At 50.6% G+C, this 17,750-nt stretch overlaps 2 protein-coding genes across 3 annotated transcripts; one reads left to right on the forward strand and one right to left on the reverse strand.

The window, feature by feature from the left end:
• Positions 1–19: 19 nt before the first annotated feature.
• TOP3A (DNA topoisomerase III alpha) lies at positions 20–12,048 on the forward strand. The gene is made up of 20 exons (XM_037385734.1): positions 20–388; positions 802–1,042; positions 2,200–2,259; positions 2,677–2,750; positions 3,357–3,432; positions 3,992–4,100; positions 4,404–4,547; positions 5,087–5,257; positions 5,485–5,585; positions 5,722–5,796; positions 5,914–5,996; positions 6,115–6,322; positions 6,494–6,679; positions 7,111–7,240; positions 7,657–7,770; positions 7,851–8,016; positions 8,452–8,595; positions 8,886–9,008; positions 9,301–10,019; positions 11,067–12,048. The coding sequence occupies exons 2-20, from the start codon at positions 857–859 to the stop codon at positions 11,243–11,245; spliced, it is 3,048 nt and encodes a 1,015-aa protein (XP_037241631.1). The 5' UTR covers positions 20–388; positions 802–856; the 3' UTR covers positions 11,246–12,048.
• A 1,143-nt stretch (positions 12,049–13,191) lies between these two features.
• On the reverse strand, positions 13,192–17,689 carry MIEF2 (mitochondrial elongation factor 2). Of its 2 annotated transcripts, none has more exons than XM_037386393.1 (4): positions 17,667–17,689; positions 17,132–17,284; positions 16,470–16,647; positions 13,192–15,609 (listed from the first exon to the last, which is right to left on the reverse strand). In XM_037386393.1, exons 2-4 carry the CDS (start codon positions 17,276–17,278, stop codon positions 14,591–14,593), a joined length of 1,344 nt encoding a protein of 447 aa, XP_037242290.1. In that variant the 5' UTR covers positions 17,279–17,284; positions 17,667–17,689; the 3' UTR covers positions 13,192–14,590. The 2 variants fall into 2 exon arrangements, with proteins under 2 accessions (XP_037242290.1, XP_037242289.1); XM_037386392.1 differs by lacking the exon at positions 17,667–17,689 and adding an exon at positions 17,427–17,660.
• Positions 17,690–17,750: the final 61 nt, after the last annotated feature.

Below are 17,750 nucleotides of genomic sequence, written 5' to 3' on the forward strand. Positions count from 1 at the left end.
CCGCCATGGCCCCGCTGCCCACCGGGCCCCGCTCAGCCGCCTCCCTCACGGACGCCGCAGCCCCGCAGCCATCTTGGGGTCACATGACGCCACGACCTCTCACCCCGACACCCGGAAGCGAAGCCGTCACCTCCTCTCAGCCCTCTGAGGTTGTTTTGGGTTTATTTTTAAACATCCCCATCCCCTGACGTTACCTAACCCGGGGCGAGCCCGGCGGCGGGGGCCAATGGCAAATGGTGGCGGGCCGGCGGGGGGGCGCTGCCGAGCGGCGCCTTGGGAGCGGTAGTTCTCTCCCGCCACGGTGGCGCTTTATGGCAGGACGTAACAGTGAGGGAAAGCGCGCCGCGTCCCGCCGCTTTGCGACAGAGCGAGCGTAGGAGTGAGGGCGGTGGGTGAGGAGAGCCCTGCCGGGGGTCGGGGGGGAACGGGGCGAGGGAGAGCCGTGCCGGGGGGGACGGGGCGGGGCAAGGGAAAGCCCTGCTGGGGGGTATGGGGCGAGGGAGAGCCCTGCCGGGGGGGGGTGGGGCTGCCCCGGGCGAGGGGGAGCACGGCAGCGGCCGGCGGGAGGCTGCCCTGCGGCCTGAGGGAAGGGCCCAGCGGGGCGGTCGGGCAGCACCCGCCGGGTGGGGGTTTCTGGCGGGGGGAGAAGCCGCCTCTAGCTCCTGCCGCTCTGAGGGGGCTGCACTGCGAATGGCGCCGGGGCAGCCGGGCAGAGGGTGCCCAGGGGCCTCCCGCGGTCAACGGTTAAACTCAGATCAGGGTCCTGCGGGACATTCAGCGATCGCTTTGCACCCCCGGCAGGATCCGGCCCCAGCAGCATGCCCTGGCTCCGCGGGAGCTGTCACCATCCCTTGTAATGAACTTTCAAGCCAGGTTCTTCGCTAGCTGCAGGGTCAGGATGCTGCTGCAGCCCTGGCGTCTCTACTCCCGGGCTGCAGATGATATGGCTTTGCAGAGGATCCGGAAGGTCCTGTGCGTGGCTGAGAAGAATGATGCTGCCCGAGGGATTGCAGATCTGCTCTCCAACAGCAGAATGCGACGGGTAGGAATGCACCGCATCTCCTTACAGGTTCCTGATAGGCATACGGGTCCGGCTCAGCTGGCTGCAGAGGGTCACCAGGGTCACTGTGCAGCACAGTCCAGGTCTTGGGTGTAGTCTGTGTCTTGTATGGCCACACCAGCACACTCGGCAGTGCTTGGCACGGGCATCTCACATCGGCATGTGCAACATCTCACGCTGTTTTTGTCTCTGGCCACTTCTGTCTGCTTAAGGGTACAAGAATGGCTTTTTTTCGTGGACAAACACCACTTGCCCAAATGTATTTGAGAATCTTGGACCCCTTTTTCCTTGTGACTTAATTCCTGTTGGAATTCAGCTCCCCGGCTGCACTTCTGCTGGACTCCACCGTGAGGGCTCCCAGTGTCATTCCTAGATTTGCAGTGTATGCAGAAGGCTTTGGGAACTGAAACCATCTGTTGGCGTGTATCTCCCAGTCAAAAAGCACTGCTTCTGCAGCATCAGCAAGTGTCAGAGGTTTGCTGAAGTTCACATAATAAAGCCAAGATGGTCTGTGGTTTGGAGAAGAGGAGTTCGAAGATCTCTTGCTTTTTTGGGTGACCTTTAACAGTTTGCATAATTACTTGGTATTTCCAAGCTAAGGAGCTCGAAGATGCTTCTAGACCAGAATTGTATTTGAATGGAAGGTGTTACTGAGAACCTGACTGCTGACAGTCCCAGTCAAGGAAGATATCATCCTGCTTCTGCAGTAAAAGCAGCAAATACACAATCTAGAAATTTCCACAAATCTCAGTTATGTGGAGCGTAGTCTTGGGGACCTGGAGCGGGCACACTAATTGTCATTTGGAGCAGGACATTTGTTTATTGGGACTGTAACTGGCCAACCCCATGAAAACAAATCTGTTCTTCAATGTTGTTGCTATCCATGGGGAGTTAACCCTGGCATCCCCTTCAGACAAGTTTAAAATACTCTTACGTTGTAAAGTGCCACTTCAATGTCTCCATAAACAATACAGGCAATTTCCATTCATCCTGCTGTAATTTCCATTAGCTACAGTACCTGGTTTTCACTTGCCCCACACTTCTCTGTGCTCTGTCATAAGAGCGTGTATAAAGTGAGGCAAAATGCATTTGGTTTCTGTTAGAAGCCAGAAACTCAGCAGTTGTTCTTTTCCTTCTAGCGAGAAGGGTTTTCCAAGTTCAACAAGATCTACGAATATGACTACCAGATGTTTGGCCAGGTAGAGTTTTCTTTCATTCTACTGCTGGATTAGAGACATGCAAAATACTAATTATTAAAAGCCATTTGTCAGAAGTTACGAAACACATATCCAGTGACGGGGAAGTCAGATGTTCTTTTCTTGGGTCAACCACTGACCTGTTTTGTTGCTTTAAGTCTTTGAATATTCTGGGTTCAAATGTCAAAATTTGTCAAATTCGTCAAAAATATGTTGCTATTTAGAACAGGGTACCTCCTACAAAAATTGAGGATAAGGCCATAGATTTAGCTGTCAGTAGAGAGAAGAGCTTGTTACGATGCATTAGCAGGAGGAAGGTGTCACTGGTGGTGTAAATTGAGAACTGCATGAAGATCTTGGGGCTGTGGGCAGTTTTTTAGCAAATGATAGGCACTAATTACCTTGCTCTGTCTCTTGTAGAACGTTACTATGGTGATGACATCTGTGTCGGGACACTTACTGGCTCATGATTTTAAGATGCCATTTCGCAAATGGTTAGTACTTACTAGCCCCTCACAGGAAGGAGGGCTGTCATCTTCCGCTTTCAGCCCTAAGATGAGGGGGGCACCGCGAGTTCGAAGCGTTGGGTCTCTGACATCACTTGCAGAGCAGCGTGATGAGTACCAAATTTTACACTGAATAGCTAAAATACTGTTTCAAATTACTGTCTTCAGAGCACTAAAAAACCCCAAGGTCATAATACTGGTTAAAATACATTAAGGCAGATGCAAGGAATTAAACTGATTCCAAAACTTGATTGATGTTCTTGTGTTCTTTGTTCAACCAGGAGTTGTCCTGGGATATGAGGTGCTTTCTCTAGCTTCCCTCCCATTTGTTCTCTATGCTTGGAATAAGAGAAGTTGCTTGTTCAGGGTGGCCTTGCAGATCTGCTGTTTTCTCTGGTTGCGTTTTGGTTCTGTTGCTTTTAAGTGTAACTTGGCATTTGATCTGAATCCTGAGTTGACTAAGACGAGACCTGTAATAAAACATTATGAATTCCAGTACTTGAACAGCACTTCCTCACAAGACAGCACCAGTTAGTGTCTCACAACGTATGTTTTCGCTTTTGTTATTCACACTGTTCATCCTCTGTTTACCAGGTATGGCTGCAACCCTCTAGCTCTTTTTGATGCTGAAATCGAGAAGTATTGCCCTGAAAATTACATGGCTATCAAGGTATGTTGTTTTTGAAGAGTTTTCCTGAAACACTTGAGTTCACAGGTTAGTTCTACAAATATTGTCTCAGACAGAAGGACAACTGTACCTTTGTCCTTAACGTCTGAGTTTCTAGAGTTTAGCAAATTCCTCCTGCGTTTCCTAGGTCTACATATGCTGTTCATTTGTGACATTGGAAGTCTCCTGCTCATGTAAAATTAGCACGGTAAAGGAACAACTACTTTGCTAAAAGTAGAAATGTTTTTTTTTCAACAAGGTGGAATTGCTAATTGCATCTCAATTTTACAAAAACCCGACACTTTCAGAAAACAGATTGTGGTGCAATCCAATCCAAGCCATGCTTTTTTGCAGAGTTAGATGTACTCATATGTACACAAATAAATGACTCAATTCTTCTGAAAGCTGCCTAATCTCATGAGACACACAATTACAAAATGTTATTGCAACAATCTATCTCTATGGATACACGTTGCATTTCATGTTCAATTAGTGAGTCATTCTAAAATAAAATGACAGAGTGGCCTGGTGCGTCTCACTCTGCATTGTTTTCTCATCTCAGAGAACCCTTGAACGAGAAATCCAGCAGTGCCAAGCTCTGGTGATCTGGACTGACTGCGATCGAGAAGGAGAGAACATCGGCTTTGAGATAATTCATGTTTGCAAAGCTGGTGCGTAGACATCATATTCATCACCCTGAGTTCCATTAAAGTACTGATTTAACAGGTATCACTGCTCAGAGGTCTCTTAACAGAGGCATACTCTCAATCTTACTGTGTCCAGGTGAAATATATTTAATATAGTTCTGATAAATACGTGGCTCTGATAGACCAGAAGTATATTCAGCTATTGGAAAGCTACAGAATAGGTTGACAGCATGCTCTTTTGAAGATAGCTATTTATTAATTATTCCTTTCCATTGGTGTTTGAGTTGCTCTTTGATTTTTTGTGGGGTTTTTGTGTGCATCTGACAGTAAAGCCAAACCTCCAGGTTTTCCGAGCCCGTTTTTCAGAGATTACACTGCATGCCGTCAGAACAGCCTGCGAGAACCTCACCCAACCAGATCAAAAAACAAGTGATGCTGTTGACGTCAGGCAGGAGCTGGACCTCAGGATAGGTATGTAAACACGTGCTGGGGGTAACAGCAGGCTGCCAAGCCTGAGCTGCTGCATACTCCTCTCCTAAAAGAAAGTGAGGAAGAGTGTGGTAGGCAGGGGACAGCTTTGTTCTCAGTGTATAGCTTACTGTCTATAAATACTCCCTTAGACTGCTGTACAAATGAGATGGCCATCCATCAGGCTCTTCCTCGCTTCTCGCCTAACCACAATGAATGCACATTGTTAAAGCTCAGCGAGGGGTGTTTAGAAATCATCTGTTTCTGTATCCTCCACACAAGACAGGAATGTCCTCTGTAGTGTCATAAATCGGATTTTTAGATCAGATGCAACTAAATCACATCTCATGTTTTACTGGAAATGTGCTATTTGAAGCAAATATTGGGTTTATATCTCATGCAGCACTGACAAGTTTCTGCAACCGAGTATTAAACTTAAGAGTAAAATCAACACTCAGAATGCTAAAAAGAACCATCTGAAGCGTTGTGTTTATTGTTCAGTGTTGTTGTATTCAGTTCTAGTGCCCATTTTGTTTTCTTAGGCGCTGCCTTCACCAGATTCCAAACACTGAGGCTCCGGAAGATCTTTCCCAATATTTTAGCAGATCAGCTGATCAGCTATGGTAGCTGCCAGTTCCCAACACTGGGGTTTGTAGTTGAACGCTTTAAAGCCATCCAGGCCTTTGTTCCTGAAGCCTTCTATAAAATAAAAGGTATGCTTGGGGAAAACGAGTCCTGCGCTCCATCTTAAAGGGCTTGATGTGCATAGAAAGGGAAAACATCGGGGCAACAAACAAATAATGCTGCAGAGGTGTTTTCGTCTTCCTTTGCTTTGACCACTAAGCAGGAATTAAAGGTTTCCCAACAGTGTGGCCCCACTGACTCTGCTATATTTCCACTGTATTACTGCTTTATCACTGAGATCTGTTGTTCAACACAGTGACACATGATCATGAAGACGGCAACGTGGTCTTCAACTGGAAGAGGAACCGGCTCTTCAATCACACAGCATGCCTGGTCCTTTACCACATGTGTATGGAGGTAGGAAAGCTTGTGAATAGTTATATAATCCAGTATCAGCCAAACATCTCCTGCATCTGTCTTGCTCAAGATGTTTCAAGAACAGTTTACATAAACTCTTAAAGGAGATTTTGCATTTTCCTTACTCTGCATTTAGGATCCAGTAGCAACTGTTGTTGAGGTTGGGAGCAAGCCAAAAAGCAAATGGAGGCCCCTGCCCCTGGACACTGTGGTACGTTTGAACTATGCTAAAAGGACTTATCTGAAAGAAACTTTGAACAGATATTTTACTCACCACTCTGAATTATGCACAAATACTTTCTTTTTTCCCTGGCTTCTCTCAACACAGGAACTTGAGAAGTTGGCTTCCCGCAAACTGAAAATAAATGCAAAGGAAACCATGAGAATAGCAGAAGTACTCTATACTCAAGGGTAAGAAAGCAAGACTTGGCTTGGTAAACTCAATTCTTTCAAGAGTAAAGTGCCTTTAGTTCAAAATGGGAAGCATCTTGGAGCGCACCTCTTAAAGTGCTCTTCTGTCTTTCTTAAGATTCATTAGCTACCCCCGAACTGAGACCAACATTTTCCCCAAGGAGCTGAACCTCTCTGCTTTAGTACAAGAGCAGATACAGGACCCAAACTGGGGAGCATTTGCACAGAGGATTTTGGATCAGGGTGGGCCAACCCCTCGGAGTGGAAACAAATCGGATCAGGCTCACCCTCCCATCCACCCTACAAAATACACTGCTAACCTGCAGGTGAGTTTAATGAAGGCAGAGGTAACTGGATGGTTTGTATTGCTTGATAAATAAAAATAGAAGTCTTAATAGTATGGTCATTACACAGTATACTCATCTGAGATCTCACTAATATTTCTTGATATCATTAACACAGGAGGACACTGACTCTTTTTTACTGTTTGATATTAGGGCAATGAGCAGAGACTATATGAATTTATTGTGCGCCATTTTTTGGCTTGTTGCTCTGAAGATGCCAAAGGACAGGAAACAACTGTGGAGATCGACATTGCTAATGAGCGATTCATTGCTCAAGGACTAATGATCCTGGCCCGAAATTATCTGGAAGTCTATCCTTATGAGAAGTGGAGCGATAAGGTAATACACGTGAATAACATAGATAGGAGAGGCTAAAATACCTGGAGTTTGAGACAGCACTTCACTGCCAGCTTCAGACCCCTGTACAGAAGGTCCTTTGACAATTTCTGGCCCACTGGCTGTTTCATTCAGAGCCTTCTCTGCTAAAAACCTGTGCAGCTTTATTGTGCCAGCCTTGGATAGATTCTTCCCCTTCTGATACCAAAGCAGAGACCATACAGGGCTGTGGGGTTGGCTTTACTCACTAGGAGCTGAAATTTCTGTTCCGTGGTCTGGGAGCTCATTACTAGCTAATCCCAAGGATCCTGGGACTGGATCTCCTCCAGAACAGGGTGCTGCTCTGTTACTGCACGGGCCTGTCGTTAGTGTGACACTTTGTCTTCAGTGAATGAACTAGAAGGCAGTTTCAAAGAGATTCTCCTTCCCTTCAGGTTATCCCACTGTATCAGAAAGGGTCTCGCTTTCAGCCTACTACAGTGGAGATGGTGGATGGGGAAACCAGCCCTCCATTGCTCCTTACAGAAGCGGATCTCATTGCTCTCATGGAGAAACATGGCATTGGTCAGTATTGGCAGTGTGGCCTCTTGCTTTTGGGAGAGCTTTGTTCATAAGCTTCTCAGCTTCTTTTACACCAGTTCTGTCCCACACTCAAGAGCAGGGAATGCTCTAAATGTCACTTCAGGTAAAAAAAATCACTTAAATGCACAGAACAAAGGGTTAGTAGAGGCCTGTAGGCAAGGTCCGGAGATCCTGAGGAGTCTGCAGTGTCTCCAGTATCTAGGGAGACATGCAGTTTAGGATCTGTGGTGTGCCTGCCAGCACCTTGTTGGCCTCAGTGCCAGTGGGAGACATGAGGGCAGTGCTGCCTCTCACCGAAAGTTGTCTCCTTGTCCCTTTACCACCTTGCACTCTTCCCTAGGCACAGGGGAAATCACTTCTTGGCACCTAATTCGACTAAATAACCTGTCTGCTTTCAGGGACGGATGCCACTCATGCCGAGCACATTGAGACAATTAAGACGCGGATGTATGTGGGCCTTACAGCAGATCAGCGATTCCTCCCAGGCCACCTGGGCATGGGGCTGGTTGAAGGTAAGGGCAGTGCCCACAAGGAAGATGGCAAGGTCCTTACCTGCTCCTTTGTTTCGCTTACCATGCACTATGTTCCTCAGGCTATGATTCCATGGGCTACGAGATGTCCAAGCCTGACCTTCGAGCTGAGCTGGAGGCTGATCTGAAACTGATCTGTGAGGGGAAGAAAGACAAATATGCAGTGTTGCAGCAGCAGCTCCAAAAGTACAAGCAAGTCTTCATCGAAGCTGTGGCTAGAGCCAACAAGTGAGCCCTGCCTTTGCCCTCTTCTATTTGCTTTGCTGCTCTGGGAGGTACTAGCTTCTCATCTGAGGCTCAGCCTGGAGTGGGATCCTGTCACACTTTCCCTGGAGCTCTGCCCAGCGTGTGTAGGCACTTCATGGGAAGGGATGACTCGCAGCCTGGCACATAACACAACAAGTTAGGGTTGGTGCCAACTAACTGCTCATCTTGGTTTAAATCCTTAAGATTAAATCCAGAGCTGACTGAAGGAGATGGCAGCATGCACTGCCTCCTTTCACGTTGAACCCGCACCTAGCCTGTTCCAGAGACATGGTACTGAATCAACATACTCATGCAGAAGCTCAGAGGGGCTGTGTAGAGAGCAGCAGGCACTAATTCACTGCCCTACCTGATCACTGCAGATGAGACACACAGGATGCTCTGCTTGTTTCTTCATAGGTTGGACCAGGCCCTGGCTCAGTATTTTGGAGAAGCCACAGAAATTGCAGAGCAAGAGGAGGTCTACCCAGCAACGCCCTTTTCTGTTCGGAAGTGTCCACAGTGCAACAATGACATGGTCCTGAAGACCAGGAAGAATGGCGGGTTGGTGATCTTCCCTGTTGTAAAAAATAGCCTTCTCTGCTGGTTTGTGTGTTTCTAGGCATTTTTAGTTTACCTCCCCTCTGCAGCAAGCATGAAAACTTGGGCTGCAGTTAGCTGACTCCACCGGCTACATAAGGTGTGTGGACTCAGCTGAACCTCTCTCTCAAGTACATATTTGCCCTTAAAAATTGTTGTTTTGACAATTTCTGATGGCTGAGAAGACGGCAGAACAGATCACTGACTGTCTTGACTTTGCCTCTTCCTCATCCGGTGCTTTTGCCCCATGGCAGGTTCTATCTGAGCTGTATGGGCTACCCAGCTTGTAAAACTGCCGTCTGGTTTCCTGATTTCGTGCTGGACGTGGCCAGGGACGAGAGCATCTGTGCTGTGTGTAATCCACATCCAGTTCACAAGTAGGTCCTACCAGTTGTCCTTTGGGGAAATGCAGCTCTTCAGACACTGTGTGTTAGCCTTCAGGGTTGGAAATGTCCATGGGTTAGGCTGGGCAACCATTTTCCATTCCAGTCTTGGAAAGCTGGAGCAGCACTCATGGCTTGGGGATAGAAAGAAGAGGGGTTGGGGAAACCGGTGTAAGTATAGCAGAATTTAAAAAAACAACCAAACATAAAAATGCAACTCCAAATCAAGGTCTGATGATGAGAAGTTATATAAACTGGGATACTTTTATTCTTCCTTTCCTTTTAGACTGAAGTTTAAATTCAAGAGAGGCAGTGTTCCACCCACTATGCCCCTGGAGTTTGTTGGTTGCATTGGAGGCTGTGACGACATGCTAAAAGAGCTCTTGGACCTGAAGTATTTACACAGGTCGTCCCAATCCACATCATCAGCCAGCCAGCAAGCTAATCACGTGCAGGTCAACAACTCCTTTCACAGAGGTAGCGGTGAAACCAGGCATGTGCGGGGGACCACAAACCCGGCACCGGGACATCTATTCTCCTTGAGCTCAACGAGAACACCCAGGCCTGCTCCAGATGATGGGAACAACGCAGTGGTGTGCAACTGTGGGAACGAAGCCCTGCTGTTAACGGTGCGCAAAGAAGGGCCCAATCAAGGCAGGCAGTTTTACAAATGCAATGCCGGTACCTGCAACTTTTTTCTCTGGGCTGATCAGCAGTCAGAGGACAGAAGTAACATGGCTCCACAGGGCTCTGCACTGCCCCAGCCCTTTGCAGGAAGGGACCCAGCAGGATTTCAGCGCCCAGGAGGAAGGAGAGGCCCAGAACTCTTTGGAAGCAACAGCTCCAATTCAGGAGGCGGCGCAGTCTGCAAGTGCAACCAGCCAGCCGTCACACGCACGGTCCAAAAGGATGGGCCCAACAAAGGACGGCAGTTCCACACCTGCTCTAAACCCCGAGAGCAGCAGTGTGGCTTCTTCCAGTGGGCAGATGAAAATGTGGCACCGGGTAAGACTGGGCTTGGGGTGAGACACAAGGGTTGGAGGCTATTCTTGAAGCTAAACTGAACACACTTTTCACACATGTGGAATGCTTCCACGGTGTGAGAGCTCTTGTAACAACTCATATATTTAACAGACTTCGTTTGTCTTAGAACTTCTGTCAGCAGCATTATAGCATTTCAAATGTTGCTTGTAACAACTGAGTCTGGCTTACCTTTCCAAGTGTTAGCAGGATATGTCCTCATAGCACACATCTGCTGAGCTCCGAGTAGGATGCTTTGCTTCCATGTGCAGTAAAGCTCAAGTGTCTGTCCATGACTACTTGGGTGAAGCCCAGCACTCTTTCCAACAGTCTCTTTGGGAGTTTGTCCTCCCAAATTAGAGTAACAGCTCTCACAAAGCCAAGCACTGACTTGGTATAGAGTTGAAGTGGTAGCACCACTTCTGGAGATCTTAAACCCCATTCTGTCATGCCAAGGAAACGGTGCTACTCCCTCTGCCCTAGGTTCAGGAATGCAGTGAAAGGCCAAGCCTTTCTGATTAGAGCTGAGAAACTGAGTGTGGCTGCTGTGGAAAAATGCTGAAAAAAAGTACCCATTAAAAAATAAATAATCACAAAATAAGGATGTGAAAGAAAGAGCTCTGACACAAAGGGACAGTAAGCAAAGCACAGAGGTGGAGATGTGGTCTGAGAGAGATTTTCAACACTGCCTCCCCCTCAGACATTTGAGCCTGAAAGGGTAGAATCAAGTTTTCAAAACTACATAAAACCCAAGTTTTCCTCTGGCATATTTTGTTGTTTCTGCTTCAGCTGTAGACCAGAGCATGCAACCAGGCAGATCAGTTTCCCCTGTTCCGTTCCCACTTTTCTCTAATGCTGCAAGACAGATGGGTGAGATTTAACTGTTCAGACAAATCTGAAGCTGTTGTAACTTCAGGAATAATCTTAGAGGGTGGGATAGTAAAATCCTTGATCTGCCATTTTGAATTTATCTTCCATTTGTCACCCGCTTATATTTTCAAAGGTACTTACACACAAGTTGTTTCTCTCTAGGCCCTTTTGGAGATGCCTCTTTGAACCACTTTGGCAACAGTGAATACTCAAGAGAGCTGGGAAGTAAAGCCAAGAGACCAAACAGTTTCTCCTCAGGAGCCACTGCCAAGAAACCACGGACCTGTAGCATTTGCCACCAGCCTGGCCACACTAGAAAAACCTGCCCTCAAAACCACTGAGCCTGGATGGACATCTCTTGAGAGCCTGAAAGGTCCAGGGCTGTGAGCTGCTACAGGAGCAACTCCTGCTGACAGGAACTGGGGTCTAGAAACAAGTCTGTCCAGTGCTTTCTGGAAGGGCTGGTTGCAGGCTGCTCCTGCCAAGGGGTACCACCCTCACACACGATTACGTGCCAGGGCAGCAAGCGTTCAACCAGCTTTGAAAGGTGGCCCCACTACCCGTTAGCCTTTGTTTTCAGTTGCTCTTCTGCTGAGCAAGTTGGGATAGTCTGAACATTGCAAGGAAGCATTTGGAAACTGAACCTACAGAGAAAACAGCACTGGATCTAGTCCACCTGCAGCTCCTGTCACAGCGGTGGCTGTACGCAGCCTTTCTACGCGAGGCAGAAGTGGATTGTCGCCACAAGGACAGACACCAGCACTGCTGAGCACTTCTCAGTCCCTGGCTTTCCACAGTGTGGAATTTCATTTTAAGTTCTTTTCTAAGTTAACATTACCTGAGCAACATTCCCCTTTCTTTTTGGTCACAGCGTCTACCCCTTGCCTTGGTTGTCCCTGCCTGTGGAAGAGGGCCAGTGCAGAGCAGCTGGGTCTGGTGCTTGCCCTGACAAGGAAGCTCAGCTGCAGTGCTGAGGAAGAGCATTCACTTCAGACAGTTCCTGAATTTGAAACCAAGCAATTCCTCAAACCTTGAGACATGCCTCTGTGATGCTGCTAGCTAATGGAAGTTACTTTTGTGAAACTATTAAGTTTCTTATTAAAAGATTATTTTATTAATAATTAATTATCTTAACCTTGCCGTATTATTTCTTCTTACTTAAAATAGTTAGGCTATTACTGTAAAAGCATTCACCTAAATCTTGCTCTTTCCACTCACTCATTCAAACAATATGGAAGCTTTCTTGGCAGAAACTCCCTGCAGTTATTTAGAAGCGAGCTGCAGAGGAGTAGGGAAAGTGGTTTTATCTCCTCAGCTGCATCTGCTGTAGCACTGCTGCCCAGAGACAGCCAGCCAGCTGGCTGAACTGAACAGAGGTTCTGTTTTCCTGCGCTTCGTTTAGACAACTCCCTGGGAAGCCAGGCTACCTCCTCCCTCTCTGTTGGAGCTTCCTCTGTACATCAAAGAAAGTAGACCCCCAAGATTCCTGTGTCCTCTGCTGCCAGGGGACAGCATTCAGTTTTTCCCTGGGGCCTCTGATGTTTGGGACCCTACTTCTGGGCACAGAGCAGTTCCCTGGGTCAGTACTGAGGTGACATGCAGCAGATGGAGCCAGGGTGGGCAGGAGCCTGAAGCACATTCTATAGAGGCTAGCTTGAAGCAAAGGAGACCACAGCAGCACCAGTTCGCTTTAAGGTCTGCATGAGAGAGCCTTTAATTCTGCAGCAGACAGTTGCCATCAGGCCTAAATCTATGGAGTGAGGTCAGGAGAGCTCGGATTGCATTTCCCTGTACCCCTCACTCCCACGATTAACAGCTGTGGCCTAAAAATACAGCCCTACAGGCTAAAATAACAGGATTATGAGGCTTTGTAATGCAATCACTGAGCTGGCAAAAGCCCGGGCAGCAGCCTCTGAACGGCAACAGCAGGAGAATGCAGTTGTGTAGCATACAGGCAGCACGTTAAGCATTGCTGATGGCATCAGCTGTTACCAGCTTTACTGGTCTAACCCTGGTCAGCATTCAGGCAGCTGGTTACAGCCACTGGGTCAGCGGCACAAGCTCAGTGTCCCAACAGCTCACGTACTGCAGCCAGGCACTCTGCAGCCATAGGGGTCTGGAAGAGGAGGAAGACCTTGCGGGATGGGGTCTGACTGCCACCAAGCTCTCCACGCAGAGCGGGGGATGCCCTGGGCAGTGCTGGGTGGTTCTCAGGCATGCCAGCACAGCTGGGGGATCGCTTCAGCCTGATCACAGGAAAGCAAACAAAACAGAGGTGACACAAGAGAACCAATATACACAGGGAAGGTTTATTCTCATCACTAACACCTCGGAAGTGGTTTGGAGGAACAAAGTAAGCAATCCTCAGACTGGGAAGAAAAGCAGTGCGTTTTTTCCTCCCATAAACAAGATGATAGCTGTAAAGAAAAGTAAACCGCAACAGCTGCTCACATTGAAGTCCACAGGACTTCTCCACCTCCACCACTGTGCAAACCTAGCTCTTCCCATTAAATACATGAATACATTTCAGGTCCCTGGGGCTACGGCCAGAACCAAAGCTTACTAGCAGCCACTCAAAGGAAAAAAACAAAACAAAATACCCAAACAAAACATACCTTCTTAATAAAAAGCATGAACAGTTTCAGTTCTTGCAAGTGCTCTGCTCAGAGCATCGTTTCTGTCCTACTTTCCTGCCCCATACCCTGGAGCTCCAGGACAGGACCTCAAGACAGCAGCGATACATGTGTGAAAAGGTCACTGGACAGACTGGAAGGGGACACTGCAGAGCAGCGAGTACCCCCAGATGGGTGCTGGCAGCAACCTACCTACCGGGGAGGGGACACACAGCACTGCTGCAGCCTCCACTAAGGGACCAATTCCAGGAGCCTCCCAGGAGTCAGCAGCTCTCTTCCTGCCTCCGTCTTTTTCAGGACATCTTCCAGCAAAACACCGTGTGGGACAAAGGCCACGAAGCCCCAGGTCCGTGCTGGAAGCACGCCCCTTCCTCGGGACAGAGCCAATACTGGCAGAATGAAGAGGTAGGGCTCAGCTCGCCCCTTTTGGCAGCTGAAAGGGTTTCCAAAGAATAAACCCCCAGCCCCGCTTGCTATGGCTGTACCTTCAAGTGCCCAGACAACCACCCAGGTCATCGCTGGGGCTTTATTTCAGATTGGCAACATGCTACAGAAGGATAAGGCTCCCACCCTGTCCCAAAGGCTGGCTTGAGGGGATGGCACAGTAAGACCGGTTGGGTGCTGGTGCAAGGACCCACCCAGCATGCTGCAGAACACAGCAGCAGCAAGGAACTGCTCTTCTCCAGTTCCAGCTGGTCTCAGAGCACAGGGGAACCTGACGGCTGGGACAGGCAGGGGACACTGGGAACCAGAGACCAAACATGCTTTGTGTTGGCTCGCAATGCCCAGTGGATGGGACTCACCTGAAGGTGCTCGAGGTATGGGCTGCACCCACCCCGGGTTTGGCGGAGCCTCCCAGCCAGAGGCTCCATACGCCAACGCTCACCTCCACTCAGACACATTTTATTCAAACATTAAATATATTTTTTTTCTGTTAAAGTGCAAGAACTTTGCCTCTTACTGACTACTCAACTAGAACCATCACAATCCTCGCAGCGAGGAGCAGCAGATGGGCGAGGAACACCCCGTGTTCGGGAGCTCTCAACACCCCAGTCATTTCTCCCTCAGCAGGAGCTCTGGCTCCGATATGGCCCTGTAAAGCAGGAAGCCCATCTCATCGATTTCCTCTTCCAACAGCTCACAGAAGAGGTTGATTTTGCAGTTGAAATAGGAAGGCAGGACCCCTTTCTCCAGGTAGCCTACCAGCTCCTCAAGCACCTGCTGGAACCTGTCAGCAAGGCTTTCTTCTGCCCAGTCTGAACTGGTGGCACTGAGGTGAAGAATGACATGGGTCAAGGGGCTGCCGCTCAGTTTGTGCAGGGCAGGATGGCTCTTGCAGATGCCGTTCAGGATGCGGAGGCAGTGCTGTCGAGCCCCAGCATCAGCTGCATCCAGCTCCTTCACCTTTGAGACCTCTGCCTTGTAAAAGCTCTCAAGCCAGAGGTTTTCCACCAGTCCTTCAGGAGGAACAGCTAGAAGAACCTTGCCCTCCATTTCCACCACTGGGAAGAGGGTTATGCTCAGCTCGACCTGATCATGTTTGACTTCCAGCCTCAGCTCCTGGGAGGCCACGACCGGGTAGATGACGCTCCCCAGCAGGTTACCTATGGCAGGCCAGTTGATGGAGGCCACCAGCATCTTGTGGAGGGTCTCATTAAGCACATTGGAGGAGAGGTACTGGCCCACGATGAACCTGTCCCAGGGGCTGCACCCACGAGGGAAATACTCCAGATCAGTCCTCTTGATCAGCCAGTACTGGGGGTTCCTCACCACGGTGTCCTCTCCCGGGATAAGGCTCCACAGCGCAGTGTCGAGGACCACCGGCAGCATGAGGTGGATATGGTCAGCTGCCAGAGCTCCGAGGCCATCGAGCAGAGGACCGCTGAGGAAGAGTCTGCCAAAGGGCATCTCTGGGCACTTGCTCCACAAGAAGTTCTGCAGTTGGGTGCCGATGCTCCTGGCCAGCTGTGGGGCGATGGACACCTGCACCTCAGGCACGGCCAGCCAGCTGCTGTAGTGCGAGAGGAGCTTCTCCTGCAGTGTGAGGCAGATGGATTTGACCTGAGGAGTCTCTGGAGAGGTAGAGCAGACGATGGGGCAGAGGGAAGAGAGAAGTCACAGCTCTGAGCAGATCGTCTACAACCTACAGCAGCAGCTTCTCCTGCCACGGCTGAGGCAGAGGTGTGAGCTGGGCGCCCAGCTCTCAGCCCGCCTCTGGACACAAGACTGACCTTGCCAGGTGGTCCTCTGATGTTAACAGTGATTCTCAGCCAAGGCAGAGCCCAAACTAACCCCAAAACCCAACAGTGCCCGGCCTTACCTCCCAGCCAGATGGGTAAATCAGGCTAAGCACCAGCAGCTGGGCAAGGGACTCAACTCACTGCCAGGGTCCCTACGAGCCTCAGCCCCACAGACTGCTCAGGCTGATCCAGCCCACCCCAATGCCTGCCTCATCGCTCAAGTCCTGCAAACAATCCTGCTCCTGGCCCAGAATCTCAGGACCTGCACTGCACTGAGTTGGGCTGCTTTCCCACTTGGAAAAATGCCGCCTTCGTAGGCAGCCGGACAAGGCAGCCTTTGTCTGCAGCAGCTCCTGAGCACACCTTCCTCCAGGCAGAGCTGACCCAGAAAATGAACAGAGCAGACACCGCTTCAGAGGAAACAAAGCCCCGACAGCCTCCACCACACCACGGTGGCCGAGACGCCTTGGACATTATCAGAAGTGCTGTTACCACAGGCATTGCCTAAAAAGGGGCCGTGGCTTATTGAGCCTGCCCTCCTGGGAGGCTCACCAGGTCGGCTTTCGGGGCACTCAGCTAAAAATAACGCAGAGCTCCAAGACCGCCACAAGCAGCGGTGCAGCCAACCCAGAGCACATCAAGGTGATCTTCCCGACCGCAGTGGGAGCTGGCACATACACCATGAGCCTTACCTGGTGCCGGTGGCTGAACCGGAGGGAGTAGAGGCTGGCTGAGGTCTTCCCTTCTCTGCTTCTTGGGGGGTTTTGGTGTTGCCTTGATCAAGGCCAAGTCCTGCCAGCTCTCCTCCAGCATCTTCTGCTCAGCCTTAGGGTCGCCTTCATCGCGAGGGCTGGTGGCTCGGTCTATCAGCTGGAGGAAAGAAAAACCCCTGTGGACAACTTACTGCCTTTGTGGCATTTCTCCAGTCACACCCTGAACTAAGGGGGACAACAGCCCCTCTGGTACACACATGGGGTAATACAGCCCCATGCGGTGCCTCTGCTTGCAAAAACATGTATTTTATGGGACCACAAAGGTGCATATTTTCTTCCTGTAGGCTTTTAAGCGGAAACCAGGCGTCCAAATGTAAATTAAGCCCAAAATGCCTTTCTAGGTGGGTTACTGTACCCCAAGCACGTGCTGCTTTGGGCTAACGGGGCGTGGGGCTGTTTGTGCCCCTGCAGGGTGGGAGTGGGCAGCTCCGTGCCCCCAGCACCAGCCTTCCTGATTCACAGCACCAGCTCTGCCGCACGGTGAGGCCTTGGGTGCATCTTCCCCTGCTGCAGCCACAACCAAAGCAGCTCCCCTCCGTGGGATGGCCGGCTGCCCCCCGCCGCTGAGCCCCCAGCCTTACCCGCTTGACGGCCAGCGTGGCGATGGCGAGCACAGCCCCACCGCTGACACCCAGCACCAGCCTGGCGTTGGCCAACAGCACGTCGAGGATGCTGCCCAGCCCGTTGCCCGCCTGCCGCTCGCCCCGCGGTCGCCCGAGCCCGGCCATGGTGCCCTGCGGAGAGGAGAGCAGCAGAAGGTGGCACCGGCGCCGGGACCAGCCGCCCCGGGGGGCGCGGAGCCCGCCGGCTGGGAGCTTTTTGGGGAACTGGGGTTTCTCCCGACCCTACGGAGCCCGCCCCGCCGCTGCCCTTCACCTCCAGGGCAAAGGGTCCCGCCGGGACGCGGCGGGGGAGCGAGGGTCACCCGGGCAAGAATCACCGGCTCCTCGCCCGGCCCTGCCGCAGCCGTCTGGGGGGCAAGCGGCGGCGCGGGGGGGGACAGTACCGCGGCCCGTGCCCCCGGGAAGGGCTGGGGCGGAGAGCCCCGCGCTGTCGAGGCCACGGGCGGCCCCCGAGCCGCTCAAGGGCAGGGCCGACTCCCGGCCCCGCACTCACCCACTGCCCGGCCACTCCGCCCCGCCCCGCTCCGCCGCCCCAGACAATTGGAGCGCGGCGCGGCCCCGCCCACCGGCACAAGGA

Source organism: Falco rusticolus, chromosome 4, assembly GCF_015220075.1.
Source record: "Falco rusticolus isolate bFalRus1 chromosome 4, bFalRus1.pri, whole genome shotgun sequence".
NCBI classification, from domain to species: domain Eukaryota; kingdom Metazoa; phylum Chordata; class Aves; order Falconiformes; family Falconidae; genus Falco; species Falco rusticolus.